The following is a 20,809-nucleotide window of genomic DNA, read 5'->3' as shown; positions in this document are numbered from 1 at the left end:
AATTATAAACACATATTGAATAAGAATTTTCATAATTTCATCGAGTTGGTTAAAAGGACGATTAGGCAGGATTAGTTCGAATGAAAATTATGTTTCGCCGCTTCATCTCTCGTCGGATTTTAGTTGTTGCTGTGGTGCGGTGTGAAAAGGAGCGAAACACGGGGTTACTTCGCCCCCTAATTAATGAATCCAATTAACGTTAATTAGCGGCTCTGATCAGAGTCGACACTTGTTTGAAAACCGTCACGCGTGCTGCTAGCGACTGCGAGCGTGTGAAGACCAACAAGTTGCAGCAGCAGGAGGGACTGTGACACACCGTGACACAGCACAGGGCCAGACATTTGATTTGTTTTGACAAACAGAGTCAATCGCCGAATCTGGTGGTGGTGAGAGAAAAAGAGGTGAATTCAGAATTGCAAGTTCTTTCATTATTGAGAAAGTTATGTTGAAAATTAAGAAGAAAGTTGGGTAAAAGTGCAGATCCGCACTTCTCGTGATTCATCTCACGCAATCTACTGAATTTTAAATCACTGTTCTAATACAACGCCAGAATATTTCATGGAATTCAATGCAGTGATTTATTTTATGATATCTTCACTGGAAAGTAGATTTTTGGCCCGGTTTCTATCTCGGAATCGTGACGATCATTCAATAAGATGCCATATTTGATTGGGAAATCTAAAGACTTAAGTGAAGATTTGTCTAAAGTATTTGCTGAAACGATGTGAGGGTAATAAGTGCATAAAACTTATCACATTTTTGGCAATTGTCACTGGGTTTATTAATGCGAGCCAAATTGTTTCATATGTTTGTTGAAATAAACAAGAAATTTTAATTTTTTTCCCTCAAATTGAGTGGTTCATGAAACATTGTTTCAGCAAAAAGGCCTATTCCAAACAAATCTTCACTTTAGATTTACCCATCCAATATGGCATCTGGTTCAAAAATCGTGACGACCTCGAGACAAGATCCAGGTTAAAAACATACTGATTTGCTGATGATATTTTGACTCTGAATCAGTGATATTTAACTGATTGAACCATTTACGAGAGGTGCAGATCTGCACTTTTACTGAAAGTTGATATTTTATGGCTAATTTGCTGACATAGGCAGCCATAAAACAGATAAGTTGATTCTCATCAAAATAGCCCGTGATCCAAATTTTAGCAGCCCCCTGGTCCTGGAGTTTGTTTCTTATATTTTACAATAAGATCTAAAAGTAAAACTACCGCTTGAGATAAAAAATCACTCTTAAGACATTTTATATACACAAAATTCTAAAAATCTGCTGCCAAACATGTTGACACATGAAACATGGTTAGTCTAATTGTGATTTTGAAGACGCTTTATTGTCTTGAGATTTGGTAATTTAAGGATAGTCTGAAAATGAGGGACGAAAATTAACCTTGTATGAGCACTTTCCTAGACGTTGTTTGTGGAACGACGGCTAGGTACTAGACCAAGTTAAGGATACCTATTGAGCTGTAGTCGCTCCCTTGATCCAAATAACTATTTTCCACTGGTTCCTTTTTCAGGTTTCCACCGATACAGCAACGTGAACGACGAAAAATGTGGAAAGTTCAATCGCAACTGTGTAGACGAGTGCTTTCGTCGGCCGCTAGGGGGTGCCGTGCAGCCAGTACTCAGCCGGCGGTGTTGGCGATAAGACGTGAAGATATAAACGTCTGGGAGGGTCGCGCGCCTCTCGCACCCAGACAAGTTCGTAATTTAGTGAAAAGCGGTGTCAAAGTCATCGTTCAACCTTCGAACAGACGAGCTTATACGGCTGAGGTAATCCATAATAATATAATAAGAATATAGTGCATTTTTATGTGAGACACGCATGATCTCATGGTAATCATTTCAAAGATGACTTATACAGCCTTCAATGAAAGACCTGAACTGTGTAAAGCATACGATCATGGTTCCCACAGTACACAGGGAAATTGGGAAAAACTTGGGAATTTTGAAATGATAATTTCCGGTTTGGAAATATTTTGGAATTTGAAAAATTTTCCGCAAATCAGGGAAATACCGGGTATTTGGGAAATTCATTACATTTCACGTATTGCATTTGCCAAGGGCAACTTTCTTCAGCGATTTCCCTTGAAAATCGCCTTAATCAGCCAGTCACCACTAAAATGTTGATTGTAGCATGACGATATGTGTTCATTTCCATTTGGGAAAATTGAAAAATCACCCATGAAAAACTTGGGAATTCTGAATTCATATAACTGTGGTAAGCATGATACGATAGACATATGACCAATACTATTACTACTGGTATTCGTCCGTTTACCTGTGGTGAAAGTCAGCTACCCACTTGATTGTACTTCACCAGTCTCACAAATTTCCAAAGATTTCACCGCAGGTTTTTGTTAGAATTTCTCAAAAGTTTATCAGGATATCAAGTTTATCGATAACAAGTTTTTTTCCCGATCACTTCGTAGGATTATCGACACGTCGGAGCTGTCGTTCAAGAAGATATTCGCGAAGCCTCGTTGATTATCGGGGTTAAACAGTGCGCCATCGATCAGCTCATACCGAATAAAACGTACGCATTTTTCTCGCATACGATCAAAGCTCAAGATGACAACATGGCCATGTTAGACGCTATCATGGAAAAGGTTGGTATTTTGGAGGCTGTATGAAATTACTCGATACGTTTAAAATTGGCAAAAATCATTAGCCTGAACACTTTCACTAGCTTCTTAGGAAAGTTTTTTATTTTTTGAATTTTATACTATTGCTCAAAAGCTGCTAAGTAAATAGTAAACCAGTGGATAGTTGACATAACCACAGTAATTAACAGGTTTTATTTGATGGTTATATTATTTCTCCACAATAGTTTTCATCTTGAATTTTTGATGAACCATTAAATAAGCCCTTTCCAGTCTCAAACGCTATGGAAAAGCATCGATTTCATATTCAGTCGTAACGCTTTTTCTTCTCGAAATAACACCCACATTTCCTTGGACTACGAAGAGAATTACGTTTAAGAAAATCATCGTCTATTTTTTTCACTCTTTATTATCGTAGAATATTCGATTGATTGATTATGAACGTTTGGTCGATGAAAACAGTCGACGTTTGGTAGCGTTCGGAAAGTACGCCGGATTCTGCGGTATGATCGATATATTGCATGGTATGGGAGTTCGTCTGTTGGCTTTAGGTCATCATACTCCATTCCTGGTAAGATTTTTGTTTTATGCGTAGAGTTCGTTTCTACTACAATAGGTATTTTTGATTACTTAACTGTTTATATTAGGATCTGGCATATGTATGGCTCAACACCACTACTGACTTGTAGATGGTTAAAAGCAGATGTTCAAGACCGGCGCTAGCGCTGAGAATATACATACTTTAACCTAAAATGAAATGATCCCTTTCTCTAGGAGAGTCAAACTCGGTAAAGTCACTATCGCATAACTTAAGCCATCTCTATGTTTGGGTCCCAATTTGTAAATTTTATTTACAATTGAATCAATGGTTAATCATGTTGATAAGTTGGTTGATATCATGATTGTTCCAGCTACAATGACTTAAAGCCATAGGAGTTTGACTAGATTGCTTCGGGTGCACCCTGGTTTTGTGTCATCCATGAATATCGATCCTGTGTTAATTTCTCGTTTCTGGTTTTGCGTTCGCAGCACATCGGTTTAGCTCATAATTACCGCGGAACGGGAATGGCGTTGCAGGCTGTGAGAGATATTGGTTATGAAATCGCTCTCGGATCGTTACCTAAAAGTCTTGGTCCATTGATATTTGTGTTCACCGGACGTGGAAATGTATCGCAGGTGAGCTCTATTTTCACCTTCATGATGAGCGCTTTTATTATTCATCAATTTGATCTAGTAGGAAAAAAGTGTGTATTATTTATTTTGCATTGCATTGATTTTCAGGGTGCCCAAGATGTATTTCAAGAGTTGCCATTTGAATATATAGAACCGGAACAGTTGCCGAAAGTTGCCCGACATGGAGGTTTGTATTTAATTCACTACAGACCCTTGAATAGGTCAATATCTGGATTATGTGCTATGATTTTTAGCCCACTTGGGACTTAAGTCCTTATTGCGTTCACTTTTCGTCCGTCGTCCGTCCGTCCGTAGACGGAATCCAGTTATTTTGGGAAGTTTTGAAGATGCTTCTAGGTAACGTCTTGATATTTGGGTTACACATGTATCTACCCTAGACACATCTTCAGCCCAAAAACTGGCCCTGTCAGAATCAAGATGGCCGACTGGCAGCCATTGTTGTTTGCCAAAATCAGCACTTTTTACACAGTTTTGAACTTTTTGAGGGAAATTTTGAAGGCGCTTTGATCAATTACCTTGATCTTTCGGATATATGTGAAACCCCCCAGGGCCCATCAACATAACAAAAATTGGGTCGGTCGGACTCAAGATGGCCGTCCTATGACCTTTTTGGTGCCCAAAAATGTTAATTTTGGCCCGAATTCTGAGTCCTGTAGCTTCCTACTGGTTTGCCATTTCTCATTACAATTTGTGATGGGTGTTCTTTGGAAAGGGATGTTTTATACCTGAGACAGGTATTTTTCATCAGCCAATTATGATGCAATTGGCGGCCATCTTGGTGTCACCAGTACTCATTCGTAAGTGGGAAAAAGTTTTTCCACATTATATTGATACCTAAGCGTATTTTGCTACCACAATCAATTAGAAAGTTGTAGCTCATAACGTGTTCTATGATTGTGGTGAGTTTCAAGGTAATTGGATTTCGTATATGGCCACCAGGGGGCGTTGAATAATACAATATGTTAGCATTTCTTTATTATATTCGTACCTAAGAATATTTTGTAACCACAATCAATTGGAAAGTTGTAGCTCAAGACATCATATGTGATTGTTGCGAGTTTTAAGGACATAAGTTTTTCTATATGGTCACCAGGGGGCGTTGAATAGTAGAATAACTTAGTATTTCCTTATCATATTGGTACCTAGGCATATTTTGTTACCATGATCAATTGCAAAGTTGTAGTTCATGACATGTTCTATGATTGTGGTGAGTTTCGAGGTCATTGAGTTTTGAATATGGTCACCAGGGGGCGTTGAATAGTAGAATGACTTAGTATTTCCATATTAAATTGGTAACGAGGCATATTTTGTTATCACAATCAATTACAAAATCGTAGCTGCTGACATGTTCTATGATTGTGGTGAGTTTTAAGGTCATTGGTTTTTGTAAATGGTCACCAGGGGGCATTGAATATTGAAATTGTTAGATTGTTGAGCATTTGAAACCACTTCCCAAGTGGGCATGGTGTCCCTGGACCCCTAGTTAGTTATATTCTAAAGCAATCGTACAATAGATTAAGTACTTTTGACTGGTGTCTGATTCAACTCATGGTCACCCGACAGAAAAGTTCAATCTGGTAGTTAAGAGGACAATGCTTTGGATTGATACACATTTAAATGGACAGTAGTGTTAGCCTTTATATGGTAAAGTTCAATCTAGTGGGTAGCAGACGATCCTTTGTACTTTTTACTGTTTGGGAAATTATACCGATTTTATATCCATGTAGGATTTTCTCTAAAACTATCGGTTGATATGCAAAGTCTAATGTGAACATTATGCCAATGCCCATTGTAGACAATTCCACCAAAGGTGGTGGAATTTCCAATGGAGTAATGATGGCTTCTATGCTATTTAATTTCATCGTAATATGTTTACTGATGACGAAGTTTATTTTTAGGCCAGCCGTAGGCTGAGCCTATTACTATTCAAATGGAGCGAATTTAATTGACATGGTTTCCAGAGCTAAGGCTCTTTGACTGTGCAACTGAGCATATTATATTCGTACAAATCATTCATTAAAGCGTTACCCATTCTCCAAATCCTACTAAGCTGAATTTTGAAAAAGGGCCTCGTTAAAATTTATATGAGCTTTTTCGCGGAAATCTGAACGCAAAAATATCGGTTTTAAAAAGCCAATCAGAAAGCGAAGACTCCTCTATGATTGGCTTAGCCGCAGAGATCAGCAGGTGTAGTGATGAGATCACAACGCGTCAAAACATTAAGTACATCGGTACATAGCAAGCAATTCAATACAATGAAAGACTGCGTTTCACGCTGAGCAGATCATCCGATGAAATTTTACTGTTTTATCGTCAGCTTACAATACACACTGATATACACAATATAGTAGGCCAGAAGTATTATAATTCTCAAACCTTGTATTATTATCAAAACACTTGAAAGTCCATTTAAAGAATTTTGTAGCTTGTTCGAAACCACAGTCAAGATTTATGGTTATGAGCCGGTGTGATTTACCGAGATTTAAGACAGCATATGTGTGTGCGTGTTGTCTAGGTCCAGTTTCACTAAAATGTTTACCTCAAATTCCATAGCAGTCAGTGAGTGATTCAAGATCAATTTATTTCGAAAATGTCTGTAGTTCATCTTTCGTTATTTCACAGAAAGAAATAAAGTTTACGGATGCGTCGTGAGCCGCGAGGATCACTATATTCGTAAAGCAGACGGCGGATTCGATTCGGAAGAATTCACGACTCATCCTGAAAAATACATCTCTACATTCAGTCAAAAGGTGAGCGTTGATTTGGTTATCAAAATACTTATTTAGTTGAATCCATACATGCGCATTGTATGTAATACTTCTTTTTTACATTTTCGATGAAATGAATAGGTACCTATTCCATTATTATGGTTGTGTGCTACTCCCAGAAAGCCCTATTGCATTTTCTTGATATTTAAAAGTGTGATACATACTTTTTCTGACCGTACAGAAAACCTGTTATCACCGCCTAGTGGCTATATTTTCTGTTTGTATTTTCTATGCCACTTATTTTGTGGTAATCTATTCAAAAAGAAAATTTATATCTTCATCACCTACCTTAGAACGCTATTCGAACCATACTAAGAACTTAGATTTCGCTGCCTTGTGGCTATATATTCTCTATTCTCGTTGACAGTTTACCTTACATTTTACAGATTGCTCCGTACGCTACATGTATTATTAATGGTATTTATTACGCTCCCGGTGCTCCGAGACTCATCTCGATCCCTGACGCGAAAACCCTTCTGCAACCGAAAGATACCCCGTGGATTCCTACGAGCCCCGGCTGTCCGACGTTGCCTCATCGGCTTGTAGCCATATGTGATATATCCGCCGATCCCGGTGGTTCAATCGAATTCATGGAGGAATGTACGACAATGGATCGTCCGTTCTGTATTTATGACGCCGATCAGCATAAAAATTCCGAAAAGTAAGTCTAAAGATTCTGAGGATCTGATTTCCTCATTAGAGACTTGTCTTCGGAACGTACGTTGAAGCCTTTACACTGAATACTTGAGGCCAGTTGCTTTGTAATGGCCAGTGTAAACTCATTTTAGTTCTATAGCCAAACTATCAACATAAGTCTGGTCTTATATGGTTTTAGACCACGTTTTGACCTAAGCCATGCCTGTCCCATTGTCACCTACCTAGTTAACGGTATATCCCTAGGGGTGAATCTGAAAAAAATGAAGGGTGATTCCGACGATTTTTGTAAAAATCAATGTGTAAAGATGCCATTTCCGGGAAATTGAGTCAAATATGCACAAATTTCATGTTTATGCAATCACCCAAGTGCAACTGTCTGCAATGCTGGTATTTCTTTCGATGCTGGCAATTTTGTATCCTGCCGCTGCAATCAATGAATTGAAAAATGTGAAGAACTGAGAATATATTTCATTGTCCAAAAATCTGAAAAATTATGAAAATGTGCGATGCATTAGCTCTAGTAAAGTTGACGAAACTTTTCTAGTTTGTCCATTTTGTGATCAGTATCTGCTTACATTATTGCACCTTGCGTGCTACAATGTAAAAATCCTAGTATTTGTGTTTAAAAAGCCAATTGTAAATAAGTGAAAAGTCCGGAGTTGATCAATCTCTCCCCTGCTCCTGATAAAGTGTGAAACTTAATGATTTACATTAATTTGAATCTATATTTTGTGTCAATAGTTTTGATGGTGATGGTGTTGTGATATGTAGTATCGAACAGTTGCCCGCTCAAATGCCGTTAGAAGCTACCGATTACTTCGGATCGAAACTGTTACCATGGATACCAGATATGGTGGGTGATTTAGTACTTCATACAGAGTTTTTGGCGGCGTTCGTTCTTCGCAAGAAATTTGATGAAATCCGAACATAACTGATTATAATTCGAAGTAATTTTAACCTTATGTTCTTTCTTATTTTTTAGCTAAAATCGGATGCAATAAAACCATTTGTTAACTTCAGCGCCGGTTCAGTTGTCAAAAATGTAAGTTTGCCGCTCGGTGTTGGAAAACATGCTGTACAGTTTTCGATCAACTCTTAACTCTTTTAGATTAGAGAAGCCTTATTATATACGGATGTTTATTGAAGAATCAGTTATGTGTAGAAATAAAGTTTTGGTAGCTGCATTCTCGTTTTTGTGCATTGATTCAATTTTGTAATATTTATTCATGCTGCTTCCTATTGTAATGCAATTTGTGAATAGACATTATATTATGTATTGTTATGAAAACGAAAACACTGATTCTTCAATATGCATCCATATATGATAAGACTTTTCCAATATAAAAGTATGTAGGTTGATGTACAACACATACAGGCTCGGAGAATATCCAAATCGTGGCATTGGTGTCCAGTGTGGGTGCTTAGGAATATCACTGAAATTGTGTCAGGTTTGAATCAAAGGCACTGGATAGTTTTTCAGGGTTTTGATCATGCTGCAATGTATTTATTTTGATATCTCATTTTAGGCTGTAATTGCTACTAATGGAATGTTGGCCGATAAATATAATTACATCGCTGATCTCCGGGAAAGCAGAAAGTAAGTTCTGGGACCAGTTTTAGTTTAAAACGAATAGGTTTTAGCTGTACTTGCTCGAAAGATTGAAAGCAGCTCAATGAAAAGTTGTTGTACTTGCTGACAAAATATCTGTTGACTGGTGTTTATAGTTGATTTATTACCGGTATTTCATTTTCCATTCAGATAGCTTAAACTTTTTAATACACATGCAACTGGTACATCAAAAAGTTGTATGAACTAAAAACAAAGTCTAAATAAAACGAAGCATAGAAAATACTCATTGCTGCAGTAGTAATTTCGCATGTGTAACGTTGGAGTTAGATTAAATGAGTGTCTCGATTGTGATATTTTTAGGAGTCATGCAGCAGCGCAGGCAGCAGCTCGAAGCGCGTCGAAGCGTGTTTTATTACTCGGATCGGGATACGTTTCGGAACCAGTCGTGGAGTATTTAACCAGAGATAAAACGATAGCCGTCACCGTTGGTAAGATGTCGCGCTGAAACGAAGACAACTGCGGGCAAACCTCAATCGACAATTTTCTAATCATTTCGCTTTATTTAACTGATATTCAAAATGATATTATGATATGATATTGATCATAGTATAAAGTTTCAAAGTGGTATCGTGATAAAGATTTTAGCAATGATTTTGTGGGGTGTTACATTTGTTACGTTATATGATAGGGGGTCTATCAAAATTTGTTACTGGGGATGAGGAGTATCAAAATTTCCCGAAAAATGTGTTGCGTAATTTTTGAACATCCCCTTACCTCTGACTTGAGCGTTGATCTAACTTACGCGTGCGGTTTACTGTGTATGTGTCAGTTTGTTTGCATTTGTGTTGAATTTCAGCTTCGAACAGCCGCAGCGAAGCAGAGAATCTCTCGAACATTTACCCAAATACTGCTCCGAAATTCCTCGACATTATCGATCAGCGCGAAAATGTAGAAGAGATGATTAAAGATCATGATTTAGTGATCAGGTAAGATTTAAGATAAGTCTTTTTGCTTACCCTCTAGAATTCTAGCAGTCAGTAACCAAATTTTTGTATTAAATCCACATTGTGATTGGTTTGGATTACCGCAAGACCCCCTACTGTAGATATTCCTAGCCTAGATGCATCTGCGTTTTGTGGGGATATCTAATCTCGAATCAAAGGCCATATAATCAAGAACCGCATCTAGAGTTCTCAATTAAAACTTGTGTCTACGAGCTGATGATGAACTACAAACTACGAATGCTGTTCTTGTCATATCGGGCGTAGTTTTTGGAGTAGAGCTGCATATTTACCTGTAAGGTGTATTTAAGATGGCTGAATGGTGGCCATATTGCATTCCAACCCTGTTCAATATGGACCGTGTCCCCGCACTACAAAGACTGATTTTCCTATAACTTGGTATTTGGGTTAGGAGTGGAAGGAGGGCCAGTTTTGTATGCGAAATAGGAATTTTGAACCTTGCTCCAGTTCCATGGTCTACAGTAGTTTTGGACCAATTTTCTTACGTCTTCATATTTTCGGGGATAAGTCCACTTATTTTTGACCCATGAAAGTCATCCAAGATGGCTATACTAGTGTGTAAGTAAAATAGACACTTTGTACCGATTTTCCTATAGCTTAGTATGTCAGTTTCAGATGGGAGATACATGTGGTTTTAGGCGAAATTTTAGGCATTGTCAATGAATGTGATGAGTATGTGTTTATATGTTGACCATGGGGGCGTTGAAAATTGAAAATTTCAGATTTTATCGTGGTGTCCTCGAGCCCTAGGTTCAATCATTTACGTAATTTTAATAGGTCGTCGGATTAATGGCTTGAAAAATCCTGGGTTGAAGGGGACACCAACAATCCGGTTATTGTTGCCAAGGGGAAAGAAATACTCATTGGAGAATCCGTGTAGGAAGGTACACTAACAAATGTGGTTACTGACTGATATAGGGCCCGGGGATGATTTCCTTATTATTTCTTGATCTATCCAACTTAAATTTATGTATTTTTCTGTCTGAATCATATAACTGCATGTATATAACAAAATACACCGTAAATAACTGTGCTGACTGCGATAACAACAAGGCCTAAATGTATTTATGCTCCGGGCTGTGGCTTCTGTCCCCGTCGGTATAAAGGGTGTAGATTATGTAATTTGGAAAATGGGCGTTAAGTGTTATCCAGCTTACCGCATTACGTATGTTCTAGTTTAAAGGAATGGGAATACGGAAGGTAGGAAAATTGGAATCTTCGTTTGCTTGTTTGATTTATGAGAAATAGTCAACGCAATTCTTATCTTTAATTCGATCTGTTGGTTTTTTTAATCAAATAGTTTTCGGGTTATTACACACGCTAGTTAGCCAATAACAATCTTGCAGGTAGAAGCTCACTACTTCTATGCATCAAATGCGGTCCACTCGGATCTCGAGCAGAGTGCGCCGTAGCCTTAACCTACTAATACTGTCCTTAGTAGCGCTCAGTGGGTTGAAGGAATTGGATTGAAGTTGCAGTTCTAATCGCGTGTATAGAATTTGTTGACTTGTTCTTGTTTTTCATGCATTCAGCTACGATTCCAAACGGTGATAAAGACAAAAAAATAAAATATGTCGCAACCACTACGTACGTCGTCAGGTTTTAGGCAGACTTTCAAAATCTAACAATTTACGAATCTCTTCTAACCAACTTCAATGTATCTATGTATTTCAGAGATGAAAATCATGCCGTTGTTAGGCTCTGTGTTGTCTTGTAGTATTGTTTGTTTATTTGTAAGAGTTCTGGTGGGTTTTCATTGCGATTTCTAATTTTGCATGTATAATGAAATATGTATTTAATTGATTGAACCCCCACCCCCACCCCCTGAGCTGATTTCATCTGAAATCAATGAGGTCATGGCAATCCAGAATCCACCAGGTGTTGATAATGTACAGTGGTAGAATGTGTATTTGAATTTGTTCTCTGGTTCAATTTTAATGCAGGCATAGGTCGGCATTGCGATTGCCTTTGACTCATTGCAACACGATTCCCTCTGTGTTCGCTAGCAAAGACCCGTCAACATACGCACTCCTGTAGCTACTGCCATCGCATTTGTTTGACATTTTGCAACGCGACGTGGCGTCTCCCAGTTGCAACTGCCATATGCTGCTTATGTGACTGTAAGATGAGTAGTATACCGTTGCTGACTTATGCATTACAGTTCACCCAAGCACTGATCTGCGACCAGTTGCAACCGGTAGCGTCACGAGTCGACCTAGACTCTCCTTTGAAATTAAGATTTTTTCAAATTCATTGATTGACAAAGAAAAAATAAGTGCCTTATAAGAACACCAATCTTGAAACATGATCAAATTTTCTACATAGAGGGCTAAAATCCGGATATGAATAGTGAATTGCGAATCGATTACATTTTCATCAAGAATGGGTCATTGTTAGTGACACCCTGGTGCGATAACTGGTGGCATGGAAGCCTCATTGAAAGAAATGTGTCCCATAATTGAATACTATCTGCACCAACCCCGGTAATGAAATACATGTAGATCATAATTTACGCGATTTTTATTTCGATACTGTAGTTGTTGCCGCCGATATTTTTTCAATCGTGGAACGTTTCCATTATTCTTCATTTCCGAATGTTGCTAATTATTAACCGCTACAAAATATCTCTGTTTAGATGATTCTGTTTCTGTCACTATCTACGTATGCATCCATTTTCCGAATATATACACTCTAATTATGCTTCTCTATCTTATTCAATTCATCTATGATTGATAAACTTCTTAACTTATTTCAATTAACTCTTTCACCGCGTACCGGGCACCACCATATACTGGGTCTACTCGGTTTTGCGGTGTAACCAGTCAAGCCCACCTAATCCGGAACGGTTTAATCTGGATTTTGATCTTATCTCGATATTATCTTTAGTCCACCTATGCATAGATGTATGTACGATATGGCGTTTAATTTCATTGGTCTGAAAGGAATTATGTGAATTATTTGCTACATCGATATTCGATTTATAAAATATGATAGCATAATATTAGTAATTAACGATAAATTTCATCACCTGGTACAAAGTACGTCTATTATACTGGAGAGAAATATTAAGAATATGTACTTCCAGTAGGGTGTTGTTATATATTTTGCACGAAATTCTTGTTTGATTTGTTGAAATTTGCATCGATGATACATGAAATTTCTAAACAATCTTGACAATATGGCATCTGTCATCATCGAGGTACTTTGACGTGATTATTGCTTTCTACGTTTATTTCTCATCTTTCTATATATTTAAACCCCCCTATCCCCTCTCAGCAGGGATTCGAATCTGATGGCATTATAACACTCTGCCATCTGCCTGATCAGCCTTTCTTGGGCTCCTTCGCCACGTGAGAATATGCTATGTCAATAAGATTTTATGCCAGACCTGACTACTAATGCTATTTAAGAGTACGGTAGTTACTACTCCTAAGAGCTCAATAACCACCGATATCATCGAAATATTCTCAAAATGAGATTAATTTTTAGTTCATTTTCAATTAAACTGCGATTTTATGTATCAAATTGTGGTCAAAATTGCTATGAAGGTAGATAATAAGGTAGTCAGGTTTGACATGCTGTACGTATGATGCAAATTCATGGATATATTTATCATTAGAATAACCCGGGCCAAATGTAACATTCAAATTGACTAATTTCAATTGACTAATAATGACAACATTTTAAGAATGCTTATAGTTGTGCACTGGACTGTTCATGCATTGTTTTATGTGATGCCATCAGGTTCGAATCCGTGCCAAAGAAAGATGTCCCTCTTTGTATATTATAAATGAAATGTAGTTTTCTAAAGAAAACATTTTGTTGATTCGGTATTCAGTTAACCCATTGGTTGGCATATTACTTCATTTATGAACCCAATCACTAGTTACTGGTAAATGTACACTAGTGCTCTGAAAGTAGTGTATATCTATTTATGATCTTGTCTTTATCCAGATTGGAATACGGGTAAATTGTTGTTCGATCTTCCTTAAGTTCCTTAGATAAATGTTCGTTTCTTTATTCAGGGTCTGGTTTTATAGTCGGCTGATTACTTTTACTGCGGGCAACAGTTTGAAGTTATGATTATTATGTGAATGTTAACGATTAACGATAGAAATTTCCAATTTTGTACTTCGATATAGACTAAAGAAAGTTCTTTAAATTTTGACTGATCATCTATCGGTATAGTTTGTTCTCCGATTTAAAAATCAAATTCCCCTTTTCATTCCCAGCAGGTGTGGTGAGTTATAAACACCAATGAATAAGACATTAATCTTTAGTGGTAATTTCAGGGGACCAGTGAATTCGGTTTCAGTACGAAATCACAGTGGAACAACATTGATATGAATTTCAGGCAACCAGCACATCTCTTCCTTGTATCTGTTGCGAAATTATTTATATTCGGGACCAAATTCTAGATTTGTTTTTACGTACCGGGTATATTTGATTTCGTTATTACGAAATTCCACTGTAGAAATCATGGGGTTTCGTTTTGTGAAAGTAGTGGCCCATCTATGAAACCCGTCCCGTGAATGATACGTTTTCCCTGTCAGTTGTATATTTAGTTGTATTTTGCACATTGTGTGATTTCGACCTCTTGTGTTGTACTCGACTGAGAGGTATGAAATGCATGATTTCAGTTTATTATATCCCTGTTTGGGTCTGTCATTGGTTGCACATTGTTACATTTGCACTACGGGGACGAAGAGAACGAGGACGGAAATTCCTTGCCAATATTTGCTATATGTTTTGACACGAAAGTCATTTGAATCATTTCGAATTTCTATTATTTTCTGATGAATAATTCTTGTTTTCATCTTGTTTTCTAGCATGCTGCCGCATGTACACCACATAGATATAGCAAAACTATGTATCAAATACAAGACTAACATGTTAACCAGTAGTTACATACACCCATCTATGAGAGAACTACATGATGCGTAAGTATCATCTTCCCCATCCGCCAAAACTTAATTCATACCAGTCTCTATCAGCCTAAACTGTGTGATACCAGTCCTTGAGCTAAGTCTTATGAGCTAAGCCTTAAGCCTATCGCACACGGCTGACGTTTTCGAACAATTCTCGAGCAACCGCCCGATTTGCTCGGCGTTGAACGAAAAAATCGCTCGTCTGCGGTAACCGGAGACAGCGATTGCTCATTGACGAAAGGATTTGCTCCTGGTCGCTGGTTATCAAACATGTTTGATATCGGGAGACGGAAAATTGCTCGTCGCCGAGAAAGTGCTCATCGATCGCTCAGGAGTTGCCTGTGTGCCGTAGCTGGAGACGCCAGGCGACGAGCAACTCATCAACTAGACGATGAGAGAGTGAATAATTATCATTTGATACTTCCAAATACGGTGACCTCCGAGGCAATAGCGCGGCCATCTTGACAAATCAAATGATACAGATGTAGAGAGAGAATCACCTTTTTGTCGCCATTGGTAGCAAACGGGCGACACCAAAGAATCGATTGCTCAATGGTTGCTTAAAAAATTGGTCGTAGCAACCGGCGACCAAAAATTGCCTCGTGTGCGCCAGGCTTTACTGATAAGTCTCTATTAGCTGATACGAAAGACATTGAGACCAGTCATAACAGCTTGACTGAACGACATCTGAATTGTTGATTGTTGACCAGCACTTGATATAATCAACTACTGGTAATTTTTACATCACTCCTGAACTTTTCTAAATCATTTGTAACATGTTTCAAGAAATACGTGACGGTAAGATTTATCGATTGGTCTGTTTTATAGTGCTGTGAATGCAGATATAACGATTCTGAACGAGATGGGTTTGGATCCGGGGATCGACCATATGTTGGCTTTAGAATGTTTCGATGAAATTCATGAAGCCGGTGGAAAGGTAATTTCATTTTTTTTTTTTTTAAATCAATGCTAATAACGTACATTGTACAGATTTCTATGGTTCGCCTACGATGGCCTGAGAGCTGTAGTCTGAATGATCCATGACTGTCGACTCTGTTGGTGAGAAGCCTTCATGAGTACAGCTTTAGCAGCCTGAAATTAGTCATTTCACCTCAGGGGTTGATAATCAAATTTCTCAATTATTTTCCTTATTGAGTTCATTTTGATTGATATCCTTTAGTCAGAATTTAACCAACAATATTGGGTCCTGGGATATTGAGTTGTACCCATCTACATATGAAATTAAGCTTTACGTGAAAAGACTTCTTAGGATGCTGCAAGCACAAGCAAGTGACTAGATCTTCCAGTCGCAGAGAGTAGAGGCCGAAGCAGGCATAGCCTAGCTTAAAAGCAAAATCCTGTTAAGTTCCGTGTTTGGGCTGTGTGGTAAATAGTTTTATCGTCTTTATATTACAGATAACTGGATTCACCTCCTACTGTGGAGGGTTACCTTCTCCAGAACTCACTAATAATCCTCTCAGATATAAATTCAGGTATGTAGCCTCCGTAGAATTGAACATTGTTCTAGCTTTGAGCTCTTGGAAAATTCTTTTTTCTTCATATTTATAGTTGGAGTCCTGTTGGTGTGTTGAGAAATGTTGTAGGAGCAGCTAGATATCTCATGGATAACAAGGCATGTAAACATATGAAACATCTTTCAACACTTAGTTCCCTGAATCTATTTGAACATGTGGTTCTTCTTTTTCTACAATTAAATCCAGGCAGAATTTCTGTAGTTCTCCTCTTTGCTTGTTATCCAACAATTCAATTCATACAATGACACAATTGATGGTTCAAATCCTGACAGTGCCAGAATTTCTTTCTGTGGTTTTTCTCAAAGCTCTCACTCAAAAGGTTGTGGCTTGAATCCTTACTGTTAGAGGATCTTCTTATTGGGCTCTTCTTATGAGCTCTCCATGCAACCATTATTAAGAAAATATTCAAATCAAAGTTGCTCCCATTTCATTTTCTCAGTGGTGCGAATCTTTCCATCCTTTCAATCCCTCTGTGTCACATGTGAAAGAAAACCTGTTATCGCTGCTTTGCAGCTATATTTAATCATTGGAATCCTGACAGTGACAGAGTTTCTCTTTCTGTCCTTTTTCTTAATACTGAATGAAAGTACACGTAGATATGAGATTAGAGAATCTAACCATGCTTTGTGGTGTTGAATAAATCAAAGTCCAGAGATGGAGGAAGGAAACTGCCGATAGTAGATGGATGATTCCTAATAGCAACGTCGTTTTATTTTCTAGGTAGTTGATATATCAGCTGGTGGTACTCTGATGGACGAGGCGACCGTGTTGGATTTTTTCCCGGGATTCAATTTGGAAGGTTTACCCAACCGCGATTCTACAGTTTACAAGGAATTGTATGGTATACAATCGGCCCAGACGATATTACGTGGTTCAGTGAGATATGCGGTAAGTATCCAGATACACCGACCCGCGCTATATCATACACGAAGCGATTTAGAATAAAACTATTAGATCAACCCTACAGTGCACAGGTCATCTGTAAGCCATATATGCCTGCAGTGGAACCTCGTTATAACGACCTCGGATGTAACGATTTTTCGGTTATTAAAAACCTAGAATCTTGTCCCAAATAGGAAAATATCAATTACGTGTACTTTCATACTGGATATAATGAACTCACGGTTGTAATGAACAGAATTTTTGTTCTCGTGAAGTTCGCTGTAATGAGGTTCCACTGTATAACTATACCGATTGGTCCGTTGTATCATTTTCGTTATACAGAGGCAATTATGTTTATTTTCAGGGTTTCTGTAACGCAATGAAAGGTTTGATTAAACTAGGGTTCATTTGCGACCAGCCGAACCATTATCTGCATCCAGGTGGCCGTGATATAACATGGGTAACTGCTCAACTTAAAACGCGTAATAATGGTCAAACTTGTTAAAGTCATTGTTGGTAAAAAGATAGTCACATAATTTCATGTCGCGTCAGAAATACTTTTCAGCTCGAATTTGTATCTGACTTCAGCGAGTAAAACCGTTAAGCTATATTTCAAATTGAAAGGAGTTTGGTGTTTTTTGAAGAAACACGGCTTCATCGGAATGGGTTTTTGTTCGTTACAGAAAGAGTTTATGTGCACATTAGTTGGAAAGCCGACCGATATATTCGTGGACACTTTGAGAAATGCCGTATTCGATCATTTAGATAAAGATGAACAACAGATGCAAATGGTTGAACAGTAGGTATTGAGTGCAGAGCACTCATTGATGTAAAGTCAGCAATTTAGTAGATTTATGACGTCGATGAAGAGTGATTATGCTATGTTCTACGATATCAAATGAGGATTCCATTTGACATAAGTTGTTACATACAATAGGTATTGGCTATTAAGCCATGGACACTTTCCAGATATGGTGATTATGGGGGAAGACGTTCTACATAAGTAAGTGTGCGTCATTGGCCATCCCTTTGAGACCTGGTTAGCGTGATACAGCCTACGATTCATAGTGGATTACCATGTGATTGGGTTTTGAGGATTGGTTCAGGTGAGATGTCCCCTTTTGAAAATGGAGGTCATCTAATAGGGCCACCTCGGGGATCATCTTGAAATTCTTGTTAGCATGATACAGCTTGCAAGTTTTGGTAGATATTCATGAAATGAATCTTGCCGTGAGGAATGGGACACGTGAAATGCTCAACCCTATTGTAAATGGAGGTCAATATGGCCACCAGGACAGCCATCTTGAATGTTTTGCTTGCACAATTTAGGCTGCAATTGAGAATGGTTACAAGGAAAGAATTAAATTTGTTTATAGATTTCGAGCTTTGTTAACTTTGTGAAACTCATGAACTCATGATACCCCATACCTCATCCGATTAGTTGCTATTGCAGGGTCCGATCTAAGCACTTGTCCGATTGCTCGAGACAAGTATATTCTCATCAGGGCAAGTAGGTTATCATTATCGCTTGTCCCCCGGGCTTGTGAAATTTTATGTCACAAAGCTTTTTTTCCCCACTCATACAACGGATGATAGTGCCACCAATCGGACTGCCTGTGTAGGGCAAGTAGCTTTTGGAGGGGGCAAGCGAAATTTCAGATATGCTTGCCCCCCAGGCAAGTGGCTTTCATTCCTTAGATCAAACCCTGTATTTACATGTATTTATTTTAGGTTGGGATTAATCAGCGATGATGTTATAGATAAACGTGGAACTCCTGTAGAAACTCTGGCTGAACATTTAAACACGTTACTTGCATTCGGTAAGTTTTCTGAACTCTCAATTTGAATGGATCATTGACTCATGTTAACAGTATTAGGACAGCTGGACAACTGGTTCATCATACATACTTTAAGCTATTATTTTTAAGGCTCCATCATCATCAAATACAGTTGCGTAGGCTATAACTTTGGTGGTGTGTGCGGTAGTGACAGTCACACCAGTAATTGTCGAGATTCGCCTAAAATGAGTCCATTGTGTTGCACATTACTACACTGGGGAGACTGTTCCAGGGTTCGATAACTCTGGGTGAAACTATTTTGTCTAATAATGGGGTACCCGCAAAATCAGCTATCCCGCCAGTTGGCGTGACAAGCAGTAGGGTGTCCATTGTCAAAATTAGTTCATTTTTAATGAACATTAAACTGGATTTTTAGACTCCTCAATCTATATATTATCACAACGACCCCCAAATATACAATACTTTGATTCTTCTACTCTGAGAAAGGTATCATAAATAGTTGATTCATTTAAGAGAAAAGTTCATTTAGATTTAATTGAAATGTAGAAGAAATTGAACACGGACGACCAACTATCTACTAGCGAACCTGGCGGATCCTCGCCTGCCATAAGTGGAAATTTGATTGCCAGAGTAGCACTGCGATTACCACCATTTGATTGCAAATAATTCATTACCAACATGGAAATATCCAATTGCAGGTCCTGGAGAACGTGATTTAGTTGTTATGAGAAATCTGATCGACTTCCAATGGTCGTCAGGAGCGACAGAACAGAGGGATACTCGTTTAGTTGTCTACGGCGACCCGAACGGTCACAGCGCTATGGCCAAGTGTGTTGGCTATACAGCCGGCATCGGCGCGAAAATGATCCTCGAAGGAGAAATCCAATCGAAAGGAGTTTGTATGCCGAAAGGAGTATCCATGTACCGTCCAATGTTACAACGACTACGAGCCGAGGGTATCAGCGCCACCTATACCGTCAACTAACAACGATGCCATCTACGGGCAGATTAAAAAAACGGTGCAAATGTTTGCGGTAATATTGTGTAAGCGTAAGCGCCTTCATTGTGTGATGTGTTTCTATAGTATAAATTGATGTATTTTTGGGTTTGATTCTGTATCATAGATTCTCAGATATTTGAATGAAATAGTGTATTTTAAAAAGAGGCTGTGGTAAATTGAGGCTCAAATTTTATCAGGTTTTACAACGATTTCTTTATTTTTGTTATATTTAGATTCCGAAATGTTTTATATTTTTTGACCGAACACCCCTTGCATTCCAGAGGTTCAAATGTTCTTAGATCTGACCCTCACTTTTTAGGGCTTGAATTATTAAGATCATTCCAGGGCTTAACTTCATTAAGACCAGATACTTACATTCCCGGGCTTGATTTTGTTTAGATCTGACCCTCGCATTCTAGGCCTAGATTTTGTGTAGGTCTTGTCTCACATTCCAGGGGTTAAGTATGGCAAGGTCTGACCCTTGCGGGCTGGATTTATTTTAGATCTGACCCTCACATTCCTGGGCTGGATTTTGTTTTAGATCTAACCTTCACATTCCAGAGCTAGATTTAGTTTAGCTTAGTGTACAAAGCATTTCAGAGTTTTTCAACCTCACAATAACCAGAGCTGGTTTTGAGATCTGATATATATACTAATGTTATATATGTTATACGGTACTTGTATAATATGTCAGTGTCATTGTATATTATTGCTAACAATAAAAACGGTTTCAACTTCAATACTGGAATTAACAAGTTGTATTTGGATGATTATGGACGTTTCATTTCTTATGCAGCCTGGAACCTACCACCATCCACCAATTAATAATCTGA

General features: G+C 38.2%; 1 protein-coding gene across 1 annotated transcript; it reads left to right on the top strand.

The window, feature by feature from the left end:
* The first annotated feature begins 128 nt into the window (after nt 1-128).
* LOC141901500 (alpha-aminoadipic semialdehyde synthase, mitochondrial-like) lies at nt 129-20,696 on the top strand. The gene is made up of 22 exons (XM_074788774.1): nt 129-401; nt 1,536-1,791; nt 2,451-2,627; nt 3,040-3,192; nt 3,651-3,797; nt 3,903-3,981; nt 6,438-6,565; nt 6,970-7,244; nt 7,982-8,093; nt 8,223-8,282; nt 8,767-8,837; nt 9,171-9,298; nt 9,667-9,796; nt 14,662-14,772; nt 15,589-15,697; nt 16,177-16,253; nt 16,330-16,393; nt 17,016-17,183; nt 17,542-17,637; nt 17,861-17,976; nt 18,909-18,997; nt 19,675-20,696. The coding sequence occupies exons 2-22, from the start codon at nt 1,570-1,572 to the stop codon at nt 19,959-19,961; spliced, it is 2,799 nt and encodes a 932-aa protein (XP_074644875.1). The 5' UTR covers nt 129-401; nt 1,536-1,569; the 3' UTR covers nt 19,962-20,696.
* The last annotated feature ends 113 nt before the right edge of the window (nt 20,697-20,809 follow it).

The sequence above is a fragment of the Tubulanus polymorphus genome, chromosome 3 (assembly GCF_964204645.1).
Source record: "Tubulanus polymorphus chromosome 3, tnTubPoly1.2, whole genome shotgun sequence".
NCBI lineage: Eukaryota > Metazoa > Nemertea > Palaeonemertea > Tubulaniformes > Tubulanidae > Tubulanus > Tubulanus polymorphus.
This window is presented reverse-complemented; position numbering and strand designations above follow the sequence as displayed.

Excerpts from the sequence above, each read along its gene's own strand:
- LOC141901500 (XM_074788774.1), top strand. The coding sequence starts at position 1,570 with ATGTGGAAAGTTCAATCGCAACTGTGTAGACGAGTGCTTTCGTCGGCC. Across the intron at positions 8,283-8,766 it reads CCGGTTCAGTTGTCAAAAAT|GCTGTAATTGCTACTAATGG; the intron begins GTAAGTTTGCCG and ends ATCTCATTTTAG. Across the intron at positions 16,254-16,329 it reads CCTCTCAGATATAAATTCAG|TTGGAGTCCTGTTGGTGTGT; the intron begins GTATGTAGCCTC and ends TCATATTTATAG.